Here is a 14,645-nt window from a genome sequence, read left to right as displayed (position 1 = left end):
GCTGAGGCTCGTGGCCACGCCCCGCGGCTCTGGGTTGCCCCGCCCCTCCCACGGCTCCCCGTGAGGGGGCCCCGAACGCGCTCCGAGGCTGGGGCTGTACAAGGACTTTATTCACAACATCTAGAAATCTTTTTTAAATAAAAGCACATTTCTAAAGCAGCAACCGAGGAGAGGGGTATTATCCGGGAGCGGGAGGTGCTGCAGGCCCTGCGTTGCTGCCGCAGCAGGGCCTCACCACGCGGCATTGTTGGTGGTGGAGTTGAGAACGTGGGAGGTGCTTTCAAAGCTGGAAGCCTTTGAGAGTTGGCGCTGTGGAAACAAGAAGTGGGGAAACGAGAGGGATGAGTGAAGGGAGGGGGCTGCTGCCTCACAGTTCAGTGGGGACAGAGAGAGGCAGGCCGGGCGGCCAAAAGGAGATGGAATACAAATTAGTATGGGAACTATGTAACTTGTAGCCAATTAACATCGATGCCTTTTTTTACTAAAATGTATAAAGAGTAAAAATCTTCTGGTAGTGCCACACAATGGTAAATCTCTGGCTCAGCCCAGCCTGATGGGAGGACAGAGGCTGTCCAGGGCGCCCCAAGGTCCCCCACCCTGAGAGAGGGAAGCAGCCCCCCTTGAGCCTCTGCCCACTCCACCCTCGGGGCTCTGCCCTGGAGCTCTCCCTGCCCGCAGCCTGTGCTCTGGGCTGCTGGCCTGGCCCCACGGCTGCTCAGGGCCCTCTGCCTCCAGCTCTGTTTGAAGTTCCCCGTGGGGCAGGGGCAGGAGCAGCCCCCGTGAGAGGACACGGGGGGACACCGGGGGGACCCGGGGGGAGCAGAGGTCCTGTGCTGTGCAGTGGAGGGGGTGGGTTAGAAGAGGTGAATTACCGCAAACTCAGAATAGGTGCTGGCAACAGAACTAACGCTCTGGTTACGCTGGGCAGGGGCTCTGGGGGTGCACCCACCGCTCAGGGTGGTTCCGTCCAGCTGGGACACGTTCTCCTTGTTCTGCTCCCTCAGCCTGCGGCGGGGGGGCTTCGCTGCTGTGTGGGTGGGGGTCCGGGCCCGGCCGAACTGTGGGAAGAGTGCGGGGACAGTTAAGGGAGGCAGGAACTGAGCAGAGGCAGGAGAGCTGCGGCAGCTTCAGTGCCCACCGCTCTGAGGAGCCAGAGCAGTGCCGGGCTCCAGGAGCTCTCCAGACTCTGGGGTCCGATTCTGGCCCCTGAAACATACAGCACAGAATGACAGAATCCTGCAGTGATGGGGGTGGGAAGGGACTTTAAAGCCCATCCCATTCCACCCCCCTGCCATAGGCAGAGATGCCCTCGTTAGACAAGGATGCTCAGCAGCACACACGCATCCCTCAAGCTGCAGGCTCAGCACTAAGGAACAGGTGTACTAGAGATCTGGGCTGGAGGAAGATTTTCTGGCACCCTCCTCCTCCCTCAGGTCCCAGAAACACCCCAGCAGGATGGCAGTAGCCCCACAGAGCAGACTGCAGACAAACAGGGCCTTCTGTCCCCCACGAGCTCCGCAGGGGAGGCAGTGCACCATGGGCTGACAGCAAGAGGAGCTGCAGCACCCCAGCTCACCTGTCCCTTCCAGCCCAGCCCCGGGCAGGGACTCCCCCAAGGCCCCTCACCTTCTTCCCGGAGGGTGGCAACCGAGACGTGGGCGAGTGGGAGACGGCTCCCCCGAAGGCTGAGCGGACAGTGCTGTTGGACGCGGTGCTGGCGCTGAAGGTGCCGTGGAGCTGAGGAGACAGCAAGGCACACATCACACGGGACACCTTCCCGTGCGGCTGCAGCACCCCGAGCCCGGGCCAGGGCTGTGCTCCAGCCCAGGGCTGTGCTCCAGCCCAGGGAGAGCTCCGCTCCAGGCAGGCCCCAGCCCAGCCCCAGCTCTGCAGGGACATTTTACCTTGCTTACTTTGGCAGGCGTGTGGGGGCTGAGCATGCGCCGCTTGATGGGAGTCCGTGGGGCGCTGCCGTAGAGCATCTCCGCCTCCATTTCCCGGCTCTTCTTCAGGTGCTGTGGGACACACCTGCACTTACACACCTGAGCACCACGGCCGGTGCGTCTGTGTGACACTGCCCGGCACAGCCACACAGCAGGAGCTTCATCAGAGATTTACAGGTATCCAGAGCCACGTGTCACCTCTGCACAGCTGGCATTCTTTGGCAGGAGCCAGGGACACTCGCAGGCAGAAGCCAACATGCTCAGCTCTGCACTCACCCGCTCCTGCTTCTCCTTCTCCTTCTCTAGACGGTACTGCTGCCACTGCTCTGACACATACTCCATGAAATGCTGCCCCTTCACCAGGAAAGCTCCCTTGAACTCCTGCTCCCAGGTCTGGACCTTCCTCTCCAGCTCCTCCTGCAGCTGATCAGGACATGAGGGCAGTGTAGGGACCGCCCTGAACACAGATGTCCTCACACACAAGAATCCCTTTTTCTGTGTCAGTGGGACCACAGGTCCTTCCCCAGGGCTGGACCTACCCTAGACAGCGTCTTCTGCAGCTTTGCTCGCTGCTTCTCCTCCTTCAGAAGGTTTCCTCCTCGATTGGTGAAGCGACTGGGGTCACTTGCTTTACTCTGGTAAAGAAGGAGGGTCAGGAGAGACACAAAAACACCACCCAATCCCCTCAACCACACGTGGTGGAGGCCCCAGAGGAGCCAGCCCTGCGCAAACACCCCCAGTGCTCAAAACACAGCACCTCATCCCTGCACTGGCCCACCGTGACTTCCCAGTGGCTCCCTGCTCCTTCCCAGAGCGCTCTCTCCCACGGGAGCGGAGGTACACACTGACCCGTGACCCCACATGCCCTGCCTGGACAATACCTCCAGCTCCAGGAACAGCTTCCAGTTCTCCTCCCACTTCTGAACAGCCTCAAAAAGATCTTTGTGTGTTTCATAGTAGATCTTCATCTTGCCCACCTCAGCGTCATGCAGCTCGAGCAGGGTCTCTGTGTAATCCTCTGGAAGGGCACAGCAGCCAGGTCAGGGGGCTGCTGGAACCCCTGGATCCCTCCCCAGACCTGCCTGGCCAGCCAGCACCCACCATCATAGAAGGGGCTGAACCTTTCCCTCTGCTCCTGGCTGTAGAAGCATTTGTCCCAGTAGTCAGCCAGCTCTGCCCGGATTGCGTGGATGACGGATTTCATGTTCTGCAGCTTCAGCTCCTCCAGACGGTCCACTTCCTGCTGCAACTGCCCCGGGACCAGAGCACAGGTCAGGGAGGAAGAGGGGGAGAACAGGGAGCACCAGCCTCCAGCTCCTCCCTCCATGCAGGCAGAATGAGATCCCCGGAGCTGCTGCCCCCAGCCCTCCCCCCGTGAGCACAGCAGGGCTCTTACAGCTCTCCTAGTGCGGACTCTGGACCCGGCCAGGTGCACGGCCGAGGACTCTCTCTCCTCCTCGGGGATCTGCAGCCTTTCCCAGAGCGCGAGGATCCTGGCGCGCAGCTCCGCGCACACCGCCTCGTTCAGGGCCCGCCGGGCTTCCAGCTGCACGAGGGGGAGCGGGGATCAGCACAGCCCGTGGCCTGCGGAGCCACGCGCCCGCACACGAGAGCTCCTCAGAGCCCCGGAAGGCGTTCCCACGCACAGCCTCACCAGGACCTAGGCTGCTCTTGCATTGCCTCAACACTGCCCCAGGGCACAACGCACCTCCTGCAGCAGGGTCTGGAGGGCCACGATGTTGTCCTTGGACAGGCAGAACGCCTCCTCATCCTCACACACCACGTCCCGCTCGAAGCTGGTGTCCGGGGTGTGGTCCAGCTCCTCCATGAGCAGAATGATCTGACGCTTGTTGGTGACAAATTCTTCCCGCCTTTCCTCCTGGGGGCGAGGGCAGTGTCAGGAACCAGGGGCCCCTCGTGGGCCCCTCTGTGCCCCCCTCGCCCTCCAGGCTCACCTTCAGGGTGTTGAGGGAGGCCACGTGGCGCCGGTAGCGGTCGAGGTCCTCCAGGCTGGGCACGCTGCCGGCGTCGATGGAGAACAGAGCTGTGCACAGGATGTCACACAGGGCTCGGTCCTGTTCCTGCAGGGCCTTCAGCTCCTGCTTCCGGTCCCGCTTCTGCTTCTGCAGCACCTCCACACACGTGCGCAGGTTCTTCTCCATCTGCAGGATGGTGCTTTCCTCCTCTGTCTGCAAGAGGCCAGAAATCAGCTCTGTTCCAGACTTCTCCCACACCTGGCTCATGCTTCAGGTTTTTATACAAAGATCGGGGCCGTCAGGCCTGGGTCTGAGTGAGATGCTCCTCAGGAAGGTGCATGAACACCAGCAACGTGCAAAACAGGCTGCTGGAGAGCACCACACAGCCACCTCCCAATGCTCCTGTGAGGAGCCGCAAAGCCTCGGCTCTACCAAGCACCCAGAAAAGCAGTTTGGAACAGATATTTGCCTTCTAAGCTCTGGCCTCTTGGGACACCCAGGCAGAGGCCAGGCAGCAGCAGTGCTGCCAGGAGGACCCCAGGATCCCACGCCTCACCTCAAAGGGGCCCAGCTGGAGCTCCCTGCACAGGGTGTCCAGCTCCTTCCGACACAGGGCGATGCTCTTCAGCAGGCGCTCCTTCAGGCTTTCCTCCTCCGCCACCATCATGTCCAGGAGGCTCTGCAGCACAGGTGCGGTCAGAGGCAGGGCATGAGAACGGAGAGCGGGCAGGGCAGCGGGACCATCGCCGGAGACCCACGGCTGGGCCCGAGCGAGGTGCGGGCAGCCCAGCAGCACGGGGCCGCACAGGGCGAGGGCAGAGCCGCGCTAACAGCCGGGCAGGGACCCCCGGTGCTCCCCGCAGACCCGGCCCCGTCCTGGAGCCCCGAGAGAGCGGTGCTGGGCGGGCTCACCCCGCGCCGCTCGGGGGCCGGGCTGCCGCTGCAGCAGGTGTGCGGCTCAACAGAAGAACCGGTGCCCCCGCCCTCACCTTGATGTGCTTCCTGACCACGTCCGTGCGCTCCAGGCGCTGCTCCTCGGGAATGCCGATCTCCTCCCAGATGTCCCGCAGCGCCGCCATGGCCCGGTTCAGGCAGGACACGGCCTCGGCCGCCAGCACCTCGCTGGGCACCGCGGGCCGTCAGCGGCACGGACGGGCCCGGCGCCCGAGAGCCCCCGCAGCCACCGCCCGTCCCGCCGGGAGCTCCCGCCCCGGCTCGCGGCGCTCCCGCCCGGCCGTGCCCGCAGCCCCCGTTCCGGTTCCGGTTCCCGGACCCGCTGTCCCCCGGTCCCGGTTCCTCTCCCGGTCCCGGTCCCCCCGGTCCCGCACCTCTTCCTCGTCGCTCCGCGCTCCATCGCCGCCGCTCCGCCGATTCGAACTCCCCCCGGCCTCGCTGATTGGCTGCCGCGCCCCCGCGGCCCCGCCCACAACCGCCAACCGGGCCGCGCCCCCGCCCCGCCCCAAGCCGCCCCCAGCCAATGGTAGCGCAGAGCCGTGGGCGCTCCCAGCCAATCCGGAGCGAGGCCGCCGCCGCGGCCGGCGCGGGTAACGGCGCCCCCGCGCGCCCGCCATTCGGCAGCGCGCCGTGACCGCGCCCCGGGCGGGGCCCGCGCGCCCCCGCGAGCGCCTGCGCGCCCCCGCCCCGGGCCCGCCCGCCCCGGGCCCGCCCGCCCCGGTTTCGGCGGGGTCGCGCCCCCTCCGGCGCCCAGCCGCACACACACAGGCCCAGGCCGGGTCGTTGTCAGCAGAGATCTTTACTGGCGGGCTTCCCTCGGCCCCGCCGGGGCTCAGGCCTTGGCCTCGATCATGGCCTCCATCATGCGGGCGCTGTTGGTGATGGCCGTGGTCAGGAAGATGAACTTGCACCCTGCGAGGAAGGCCCGTCGGTGCCCCGGCAGCGCTGCGGGGCAGCACCGGCACTGCCAGCGCGTCCCCGCACTTTCAGCAGGACAGCCGAGGGCCTTGGCCGAGGGCCTTGGCCGAGGGCCTTGGCCTCCCCACGGGCTCCGGCCGGCGCGGGTCGCTGAGCCCAGAGCCCAGAGCCCGCCTGGCTGCGTGGGCTCCTGCCTGCTCCCCACCCTTCCCAGGCCGCTCCTACCTCTCTCCTTGCCCAGGAAGCGCAGGGCCGCAATTTCAGAGAAGGTGCAACCCCCCAGGAAGACGGCGAGGACAACACGCTGGGACTCCCAGGCGGGGTTGTCCTCCGCAGCGCTGTCTGGATGGGGAAGAGCGCTGTAGGCCGTGCCGGCTGCCAGCCCCGCCGCCCCGGCCCCCCAGTACCTGAGACAGAGAACTCGTTGCCGTTGAGCAGCCGCACGACCTCCTCCAGGCCCTGCCAGCTGCGGCGCTCCAGCACCTGAGGCACGGGCAGCGCAGCAGGGTCAGGCGGGCGCCGGGCACTGCTCAGGGCGCTCGGAGCAGGTGGCCACCATCAGCCCCCGCCCGGGGCACGGGGACCCCTGCTGGGCTCCCCAGAAGGAGGCAGGGGCTGGGGGATGTGCCCGGCTCTCTCTCACGGCACATGGGCTCACCTGCTCGATGATCTTGCAGCTCAGGGGCACGTAGGACCCGCCAAAAACGTACGCCATGTCCCGAGGCATTTTGAGGTCATACTCACCATCCATTCGAGGGATCTGCGGGGACAGGGGACACCAAGGGTACAGGACCAGGCTGCCTGGGGCCTCACTGCCCCTCAGAGGTGCAGGGGTGAGGAGAGACAGACACGTGGAGCACGGCTCTGTCCCCACCTCCTGCCCCACCATGCCAGAGCCAGCATCACATGGCCTGGGTGGGCTTTGCAGCAGGGGCCAGGGACAGAAATGTCCCTGAAACGTCCCAGAAACGTCACCTTGCCAGCACCCTAGGACCTCTGCCTCAGGACGGAGGACACAGGGCTGCCTGCCCAGTGCCACGGCTGTGTCTGAAGGGCCAAGGAAAGCCCCGGCGCTGCAGCACACTCCCAGGGCGCAGGGCCAGGGCACAGTGGGAAGCTGGCAGTGGCCCCCAGCCCCAAGGAGAAGCCCACAGGCTGCGTGGAGCAGCTGCAGCAGCTCTGGCCCTGAGCTGTGTCCCCCTGAGGTGCCATGCCTGCAGCCTGGGCACGGGCTAGCAGAGCTCTCTGGGCACTGGGGCCAGCCAGCACCCCTTGAGGACGTACCAACCCCAGCTTCTTGCTTATGGCTCGGAAATTACTCTTCCTGGCCAAAGAATTGAATGCATCTGTGATCTTTCCTGGAAAACATGACGAGGAGAAACATCTTAAGAGGCTCTGTGTGGATCCCAGCCCAGGCAGGCAGAGGTGTGCAGAGCTGTGTGCTCTGGAGAATGACCGTGGTGGCTGCCAGCCCTGGTGCCCCCACGGCAGAGCCCACCGCCCTGCCTGCAGCACCATCGCTGGGGACACGCTTGCCACGTGCTTCCAGCCACGTCTGGGCCAGCAGCTCCCCTTCCCAGGCTCCCAGGGACGTGGGGCAGGGGGCTGGCTCACCTGCAGCACGGTCTGTCACCAGCTTGCTGACTTTGCTCTCCACGGCTGTCAGGGTCTCCCCAGCTGACTGCTCGGTCAGCAGCCCGATGCGCTTGAGGTTGTGGAAGGTCAGCAGGTGCTCGGGCCCGTAGCTCTGTGAACGGGGCAGCAGCATCAGCGTGGGCCCCGTCTGCAGCACGGGGAGCAGACAGGCTGTCCCCTCTGCGGCCAGGCACAGGCTGCTCAGAGCCCCCCAGCAAGCACAGGGCAGGGGCAGGCAGAGCCTGGGGCTCAGCAGGGCCTGTCCTGCACAGACAGCCTCAGCCCAGGTGTGCTGGGGCTCAGCAGGGCCGTGCAGGCAGGGCCCAGCCCCAGGAGTGCTGCTGCCCATGGCCTCGTGGCCAGAAGCACAGGACCCCACCCGACACAGCTCCTGCCCGGCAGTGACTCCCGGGCCCTCACCTGCAGGTACTGGGTTTTCAGGGAGCGGTAGTCCTTGGGGATGAGACCTGTGGGGAGCACCAGGTGAGCCCCGTGCCCAGGCTGGGGCTCGGTGGCCCTGCTGGCCCAGCAGAGCGGGCACTCACCATTTTCTGTGATGGACAGGAGGCACATGAGGCGCAGGCTCTCGACGGGGGACACCTGTGGGGAGCGGGGCTCAGCGGGGCAGCACGGGGCGGCTGCAGCAGGCACCCCCCTGCTCTCACCTGCCGGTCAATGTGCTCTTCGATGAAGCTGGTGCTCTCGCGGATGTCAAAGCCCTCCAGCAGTGCTGTGGCAGGGGCACAGACAGCATCACCCCAGGGCTTTTGCCAGGCCACTGAGCTGGGCTCTGGGCTCCCCTGCCCTCCCAACACCCCAGGGAATGGGGCCCCCACCCCACCACACGTTCCCTCTCAGAGAGTGCAGCCTGACCCTACTTGGGATCTTGAGACAACCCCAGAAGGGACTGGGAGGATGTGGCCACATAGGGAACACCCAGGCATGAGGCTGCCTGGGGCTGGGGCAAGTGAGGCCGTGGGTCAGACTGGGGCAGGGGTAGGCACAGATGGAGCAGCACTCACAGTGTTCAGCCTTGATGGTCTCTTGGAAGTCCTGCTTGGTTTTCTTTTTCATGATCGACTCACAGGCACCGATATCTACACAGCCAAGAGACAGAGAAGCTTTGGAGGGGAAAGGGCTCTGCAGGCACTGTTAGCACACGCCAACAGCCCCTGCCCTGCCCTGCTGGGCACATCCAGGGCCCCCAAGCCCCTGCTTTCCCCACAGCTCCAGCAGTTGTGGTGCAGCCGAGGGACCCCCTCCCCTCAGGTTCCTACGCAGGCTCAGCAGGCGATGCTCCTGCTTCAGTCCCTTCAGCTCCTGGGACACAAAGTCCTTCATCTGCTTGATGTCCATGCCCCGGCGCCGCTGCGGGAGGGAGAGCACGGCGGTGGTGGCCAGGCTGCGAGGGACGGCGCCGCACGCCTGCCAGGGCGGCACTCACGTCGTACTGCGCCTGCAGGCTCCGCGACTTCTGGCTCAGGAAGCCAAACACGCTGGAGAAGTGCTCGTTCCGAATCTGGCTGAACACCTGTGGAAGCACCACAGCTGCCAGGGCCCGGCCGGCTGCAGCCTGGAGACACAGAGCCCAGGGCCAACGCTCTGCACAGCACGCTGGCCACGTGCCACCCCGTGCCCCAAAACCCTGGCTGGCAGCACAGCAGCCTGTGTCAGTGTGTCCCTCTGACCCAGGCCACACCACCATCTGAGCAATGAACAGCACCTGGGTCCTCCCCAGCTTAGCAGAAACACTCTCTCTTCCTAGGAACTAGTACTGTCTAACCAGCTCCTGTGTTTTAATGAACAGCCTGGGAAACTTACTTTTGTAACCTGAATAAAAACCCAAGTGGAGTAATATTTTCATTGTCAAATTCCATAGTAAAATACAGCCTGAATTGTGGCCAGCATGGAAAATTACTATGAACCCCGTGACTCAACAGGAGGGTCTTCTGTATTCCTTCCTATCCTTTTGATTCCCCCCTCATTCCCCACCTCCGCCTCCACGTAGATATTTTTGGGTTGATTTTCGTTTGGATTCATTGATTTATAATTTTCTTTTACTTTTTATCTGTGTGCTTTAACCATTTAGAACTTTGCCAACGAATTTTGCTGCGGCTGCGGCTTTTATATGAAATCTGTTTTTGTGGATGCCTTTGCTGGGGATTCCTTTAGTGACCTTAAAACATCCATTTGTGACACAGCCCTGCATGCAGGGACTCTGGAGGGTCAGAAGCAGAGCTGCACCAGGTTTCTCTGGTCTCTGTGCCTGAGCCCATGCCCCGAGCAGCCCCCAGCCACTCCTGCTCAAGCTTGGCGGGGGGAATGGTCCACTCTGCCTCCTCCCACCAAGGGGACTCCCCGAGGCTTGTGAGGACTCACTTTGTCCTGGGAATTGAGCAGCACTTTAATACTCTTGTCGGAAGAGGTGACATCTGGCCCAAAATCCACACTGCCTGCAGGGAAAAGCGAAGAGCTGCTTTGGCCCAGACATAGCAACATTCCCACGTGCACGAGCCTCACTCTAAGAGGCAGCAGAGACAGGGGATGCCAGCCCAGTCTCCTGGTCAAAGTGAGGACTCTCCCTGTGGATGACCTCCAGCAGCACCCCACACTGGGACTGTCCCTGTGGGAGCAGCACGGTGCCTGACAATGCCAGGCACAAACCCTGCAGAGGCTGGACAGGTGAGTGCAGAGCCCTGCACTGCCCCACTGTGAGTGCAGAGCCTGCACTGCCCTGAGCTGTGAGTGCAGAGCCCCGAGCTGCCCCACTGTGAGTGCAGAGCCCCGAGCTGCCCCAGTGTGAGTGCAGAGCCCTGCACTGCCCTGAGCTGTGAGTGCAGAGCCCTGAGCTGCCCCACTGTGAGTGCAGAGCCCCGAGCTGCCCCAGTGTGAGTGCAGAGCCCTGAGCTGCCCCACTGTGAGTGCAGAGCCCTGCACTGCCCTGAGCTGCTCAGAGCCCCGCGCTCTGAGCTCAGCCCCACGCTCTGAGCTCAGCCCCGCGCTCTGAGCTCAGCCCCGCGCTCTGAGCTCAGCCCCGCGCTGCCGCTGCCCTCCCCGAGTCACGTACCACACTTGATGCGGAAGGTGTCGTCCACGAGCCCCTCGTAGACCACTTGTGAGCAGAGCGCTGTCACGTAGTCGGTGTCTGCGGGGAGAGCCAGGCTGCCCTCCCGCTCCTCCTGCCGCCCCACACAGCTTTCCCTGCCCAAACCGCGGCCCTGGCCGCCGCCCTTGCCTCGCCCACCTCTGTCCATGAGGAAGACGTGTCCAATCTCAGGCTTCCTGCCCTGGCCTTCGCTCTCACTCTCTTCCTCCAAGTCCCGCCACAGCTCGTAGCTCATCTGTGAGGGGCAGAGGGTGCCAGGGCGGGGAGCAGCCCCAGGCTCCCACCAAGGGCCCTGGCACGCAGCGGGGCTGACAGCCAAGGCCAGGCACAAACGCTCCCTGCCTCAGGGCTCGGGGGGCTCCACCACACCCCAGCGGGCAGCGGCCGCCCCTCCGCTGCCCACCTTGGCGTAGGGGACCCCCCAAAAGCCTGCCCAGGGGGAGGCACGGCGCAGCGACACCTCTGCGCTGCCATGTGGCTGATGGGCTCCGGGTGCCTGCGAGCCCTGACGGGCACCCAGGGGACCCCAGGTGCCAGCCACACCTTGGCACAGCGGCCGATGCCGTAGGTCCTCCCAAAGGGGCCGTAAAGGGAGCTCAGCAACTGCAGGGCTCTGGCGACGGGGTTGATCCAGCGGTGATCTCCCTCCTGCGGGACGAGGGAGTGCGTGTGGGCAGCTGGCTGGCAAGGACTGCCACGGCAGGGCTGGGCTGGGCACGGAGCTGGGAGCACACGACGGGAACCGCCCCAGAGCCGCTCGGCCGGGCCAGAGGGGCCAGCTCGGGGCCGAGCCCCCGCTGCCCCACAACGGCTGCCCCTGGGGAGTGGACGGGGCCCGTGGTGCAGACTGAGGGCCGAGCAGGGCGCCACACACCTCCTCTCTGAACAGCGCCTTGTCCCCAGCCCAGTGAGGCACAGGGGACAGGATGGGCTGTCACCCCACCACTGACCAGAAAGTAGTCGCGGAAGAACTCGGGCAGCTCCATGCTGATGATGTCTTCATCCAGGGGCAGCAGGTAGAAGGACCATTCATCGCAGGTGACATCTGTCAGGACAGGGATAGGGACAGTTATGCAGCCCTGGGCAGGAAGAGCCCCAGGAATCACAAAAGCCCCAAAACAGGGCCTGTGGAGCTTCGGACAGGATGGGTGGCAGGACCCTCTCTCCTCTCCTCGGCCAGAAGAGAGGGGCCGGTGCTGTGTGGGCACAAATCCGCCTGCAGGCCTGCAGCCAGCCTGCAGAGAAGCCGTGTGCCCTGCCTGCCCTCCTGCCCCTGCCCACACGGGGATCCCAGCACTGGGATTTAACTGGGATCTTGCGGTGTCAGCTACCCCGAGCCAGCACTGCAGCCCACTCACCACCAAAGACCCCCTCTTCCTCCAGCACCATCTCGCAAGCATAGAACTGGAAGGGAAGGGGAGAGCCTCAGGGCCAGGCAGGCTCTGAGCAGGAAAAGCTCTGGAGGGGCCCAGCGCCTCCCCAGGTGTCACAACACGGGTTTACTTAAACATTTCTGGGTGACAAACGAACAATGTTTGTGCCTGTAGAACGGGTGGAAGGTGCAAAGGCTGGGCAGGCACAGAGTGACAGGGGAATGGGCAGCACCGTGGGTGCCACTGACCTTCTGGGGGCTGAAGATGATTTTGTACTTCCTGCTCCTCCCCGACATCTTGTCAGCGTTGACAATATCTGTGGACACCCCGCAGAGCCCCTGCACAGCTGCCCACCCGCCAGGCACGGCTCCCCTCGGCTCCCCTCGGCTCGCAGAGCCCGCTCGCCCCAGCCGGAGCGGGGCCGGCCCGGAGCCCCCCAGGCCGGGCCCAGCGGCGGCCCAGAGCGGCCGAGGGGCCGCACTCACCGGCGATGAACCTCATGGTCCGGACCCGCGGCCGCACCAGGAAGCAGAACCTGCGGCACGGAGGGGCCGCTCGAACCGGACCGCGCCGCAGGGCCCGCTCTGCCCGGCCCTGCCGGGGCGGCCCGCCCGCGGGGCACTCACTGGTCGCTGGCGCCGGGGCCCGGCCGGCTCTCCACCTTGTACAGCTTGTCCACGTCGTGCTGCTGCGGGCACAGGGCGCGGGGTCGGCGCGGGCGGCGGCGGCGGCGGCGGGCAGGGCCGGCCCGAGCGGACCCGCGGTACCTTCAGGATGGACACGTTGGCGATGCGGTCCAGGGGGCTCATCAGGTCGGCCTCGATGAACAGGTCCTTCTTCCCGGGGAGCTGCGGGCAGGCGGGCATGGGCCGGCAGCCGGCGGCCGCCCCGAGCCGGGCCCCTCCCGCGCCCGGCGCCGGTGCCGATCCCGCCGCCTCCCCGCGCCCGCCCCGCTGCGCGATGCCCGCCCCGGGCGGCCCCCGGACCTGCTCCAGCAGGTAGACGAGCTGGTCTCGCGCCAGCCGCTTCAGGATCCCGAAGTCCGGCGGCTCGGGCGCGTCGCGCCGCCCGGCGAGCGCCATGGCGGGGGCCGGCTCGGCACCGGAACGCCCGGGCGCGGGCGCGGCGCGGCCGGAACCCGGCGGCGGCGGAACCGCGCGATACCATGGCAACTGAGGGACGCCGAGCTGTGCGCACGTTTATTGGCGGAGGCGGAACCGCGGCCCCGGTCACGTGGGCACGCCGCGCTCCTGGAACAGGCGCTGCAGCGCCCCCTCCAGGGCCGCGCTGGTCCCGCGCAGCCCGGACACCACGCGCGCCGCCCACCGGAAGTACTCCTGCACGCGCTCCTCCGACCAGCCTGCGGGGACACGCGTGGCGTCACTTCCGGCGCCGCCCCGGTCCCGGTGACGGTGACAGCGACACCGGCACCGACACCGGCACACCGTCTGTGCCTGCCGCCACCGCCGCCCCGGCCCGGGGCAGCCGCGCGACTCCTCTGTCCCTCGGCACAGCCAACAGCACCAGCCTTGCCGCTGGCCGGGGCCCGCCGCGCCCGTCCCCGTGGTGCCGCGGCGGTCCCGAGCCCCCCCGGGCCCCGGCTCCGGTCGGGGGCGGTAACAGGCCGCTACCTTGCGGGGTGCAGCGGTTCAGGTCCCGCAGGTTGTGCAGCTTGTCCGCCAGCTTGACCAGCTTGGCCCGGCGGCTGCAAACGGGAGCGCGCTCGATCTGCAGCCGCTTGCGCTCCGCCTTGGGCAGGCTCTTGTCGTCCGTCACCTCCTCCACCACGCTCCGCACCGCTGCGCCGAACCGCTGCTCGATCTCCGAGAACGTGGTGTCCGTGTCCTCCACTGTGTCGTGCAGGAGGGCGGCCTGCGGCGAGGAGGGCAGGAGGGGCAGGGCAGGGGCTCGGGCCGAGCAGCGGGGAGCGGGCAGGGCAGCACGGGGCAGGCCCTTACCTGCAGCACCACCACGTCCGTCACGCCGGCCTCGTGCGCCAGGATCCTGGCGACGGCTGCAGGGGGAACGGAAAGGTGGAGGAGGCAGCGGGGACCGGGCAGCTCCGGGCCCGGAGAGCGGCCCCCGTGGGTGACGCGGGGCCGTGCCGCACGGAGGCTTCCCAGCGACCAGCCCTGGGCAGGGGAACCCGCACGGGCACGTCCCGCGCCGTGAACGCTTCGGCGGGGCAGGCAGGAAGGTCCCGGGGCTGGCGGTGTCCCCAGGCCTGGCAGGGCCGGGGCTGCAGTGCCTCGGCAGCTCTGCCCCCATCGGGCCGAAGGACACGGAACGGGACGAGGGACACGGTTCTCTCCAGGGACCGGGGTGAGGGGCTCCCGGGGGTTGGCAGCGCGCAGGAGCTGGAGCGGAGGGGCAGGAGGGCAGGAGGGGTCCCAGGGTGAGCGGTGCTCTGGGAGAGAGGGGCCGCGGGGGTCTCCCGGGAGCGGGACGCGGTGCCGGGGGGGTTTCCGCACCGATGGGGTGGTTGATGTAGGGGGTGCCCTCGGGATCCATCCGCCGCTGATCCTTGTGTTTCCTGGCTGCAAAGTCCACCGCCTCCAGCAGCCGCGCCACCTCGGAGCCCATCTCCGCTGCCCCCGAGCCCATCCCCAGTTCCTCGGAGCCCATCCCCAATTCCCCGGAGTCCATCCCCGCTGCCCCGGAGCCCATCCCCGCTGCCCCGGAGCCCATGCCCGCGGCCTCGGAGCCCATCTCCGCTGCCCCGGAGCTCATTCCCGCGGCC

At 66.3% G+C, this 14,645-nt stretch overlaps 3 protein-coding genes across 8 annotated transcripts; all 3 read right to left on the bottom strand.

Annotated features, from left to right (window-relative positions):
- Window positions 1-89: 89 nt before the first annotated feature.
- Window positions 90-5,329, bottom strand: PRC1 (protein regulator of cytokinesis 1). Of its 3 annotated transcripts, none has more exons than XM_053955149.1 (14): window positions 5,248-5,329; window positions 4,909-5,041; window positions 4,476-4,598; window positions 3,899-4,132; window positions 3,652-3,822; window positions 3,340-3,489; window positions 3,045-3,192; window positions 2,825-2,961; window positions 2,483-2,578; window positions 2,220-2,366; window positions 1,905-2,015; window positions 1,627-1,737; window positions 873-1,058; window positions 90-309 (listed from the first exon to the last, which is right to left on the bottom strand). In XM_053955149.1, the coding sequence occupies exons 1-14, from the start codon at window positions 5,271-5,273 to the stop codon at window positions 232-234; spliced, it is 1,851 nt and encodes a 616-aa protein (XP_053811124.1). In that variant the 5' UTR covers window positions 5,274-5,329; the 3' UTR covers window positions 90-231. The 3 variants fall into 3 exon arrangements, with proteins under 3 accessions (XP_053811124.1, XP_053811126.1, XP_053811125.1); XM_053955151.1 differs by having other exon boundaries at window positions 950-1,058; XM_053955150.1 differs by having other exon boundaries at window positions 1,914-2,015.
- A 324-nt stretch (window positions 5,330-5,653) lies between these two features.
- On the bottom strand, window positions 5,654-13,032 carry VPS33B (VPS33B late endosome and lysosome associated). Of its 4 annotated transcripts, none has more exons than XM_053954313.1 (23): window positions 12,892-13,032; window positions 12,673-12,753; window positions 12,532-12,593; window positions 12,391-12,440; window positions 12,154-12,221; window positions 11,891-11,936; window positions 11,483-11,577; window positions 11,076-11,180; window positions 10,671-10,767; window positions 10,494-10,571; window positions 9,806-9,879; window positions 8,871-8,957; window positions 8,704-8,794; window positions 8,449-8,523; window positions 8,092-8,156; window positions 7,972-8,026; window positions 7,847-7,893; window positions 7,406-7,538; window positions 7,076-7,149; window positions 6,450-6,551; window positions 6,199-6,274; window positions 6,017-6,133; window positions 5,654-5,785 (listed from the first exon to the last, which is right to left on the bottom strand). In XM_053954313.1, the coding sequence occupies exons 1-23, from the start codon at window positions 12,985-12,987 to the stop codon at window positions 5,706-5,708; spliced, it is 1,854 nt and encodes a 617-aa protein (XP_053810288.1). In that variant the 5' UTR covers window positions 12,988-13,032; the 3' UTR covers window positions 5,654-5,705. The 4 variants fall into 4 exon arrangements, with proteins under 4 accessions (XP_053810288.1, XP_053810289.1, XP_053810290.1 ...); XM_053954314.1 differs by having other exon boundaries at window positions 12,532-12,590; XM_053954315.1 differs by lacking the exon at window positions 6,199-6,274 and having other exon boundaries at window positions 6,017-6,198.
- A 58-nt stretch (window positions 13,033-13,090) lies between these two features.
- On the bottom strand, window positions 13,091-14,641 carry HDDC3 (HD domain containing 3). The gene is made up of 4 exons (XM_053954317.1): window positions 14,377-14,641; window positions 13,864-13,919; window positions 13,537-13,777; window positions 13,091-13,265 (listed from the first exon to the last, which is right to left on the bottom strand). The coding sequence occupies exons 1-4, from the start codon at window positions 14,633-14,635 to the stop codon at window positions 13,135-13,137; spliced, it is 687 nt and encodes a 228-aa protein (XP_053810292.1). The 5' UTR covers window positions 14,636-14,641; the 3' UTR covers window positions 13,091-13,134.
- Between the last annotated feature and the right edge of the window lie 4 nt (window positions 14,642-14,645).

Source organism: Vidua chalybeata, chromosome 13 (genome assembly GCF_026979565.1).
Source record: "Vidua chalybeata isolate OUT-0048 chromosome 13, bVidCha1 merged haplotype, whole genome shotgun sequence".
NCBI lineage: Eukaryota > Metazoa > Chordata > Aves > Passeriformes > Viduidae > Vidua > Vidua chalybeata.
This window is presented reverse-complemented; position numbering and strand designations above follow the sequence as displayed.

Coding starts and splice junctions, on each gene's coding strand:
- PRC1 (XM_053955149.1), bottom strand. CDS start 5,273: ATGGAGCGCGGAGCGACGAGGAAGAG. Junction 3,490..3,651: donor TCCAGACCCTGCTGCAGGAG/GTGCGTTGTGCC, acceptor CCCCTCGTGCAG/CTGGAAGCCCGGCGGGCCCT. Junction 1,738..1,904: donor CGCCTGCCAAAGTAAGCAAG/GTAAAATGTCCC, acceptor CTGTCTCCTCAG/CTCCACGGCACCTTCAGCGC.
- VPS33B (XM_053954313.1), bottom strand. CDS start 12,987: ATGGCGCTCGCCGGGCGGCGCGACGCGCCCGAGCCGCCGGACTTCGGG. Junction 12,441..12,531: donor GGCCCCGGCGCCAGCGACCA/GTGAGTGCCCCG, acceptor TCCGTGCCGCAG/GTTCTGCTTCCTGGTGCGGC. Junction 6,134..6,198: donor CAACGAGTTCTCTGTCTCAG/GTACTGGGGGGC, acceptor TTCCCCATCCAG/ACAGCGCTGCGGAGGACAAC.
- HDDC3 (XM_053954317.1), bottom strand. CDS start 14,635: ATGAGCTCCGGGGCAGCGGAGATGGGCTCCGAGGCCGCGGGCATGGGC. Junction 13,920..14,376: donor CTACATCAACCACCCCATCG/GTGCGGAAACCC, acceptor TTCCCCCTGCAG/CCGTCGCCAGGATCCTGGCG. Junction 13,266..13,536: donor GAACCGCTGCACCCCGCAAG/GTAGCGGCCTGT, acceptor GTGTCCCCGCAG/GCTGGTCGGAGGAGCGCGTG.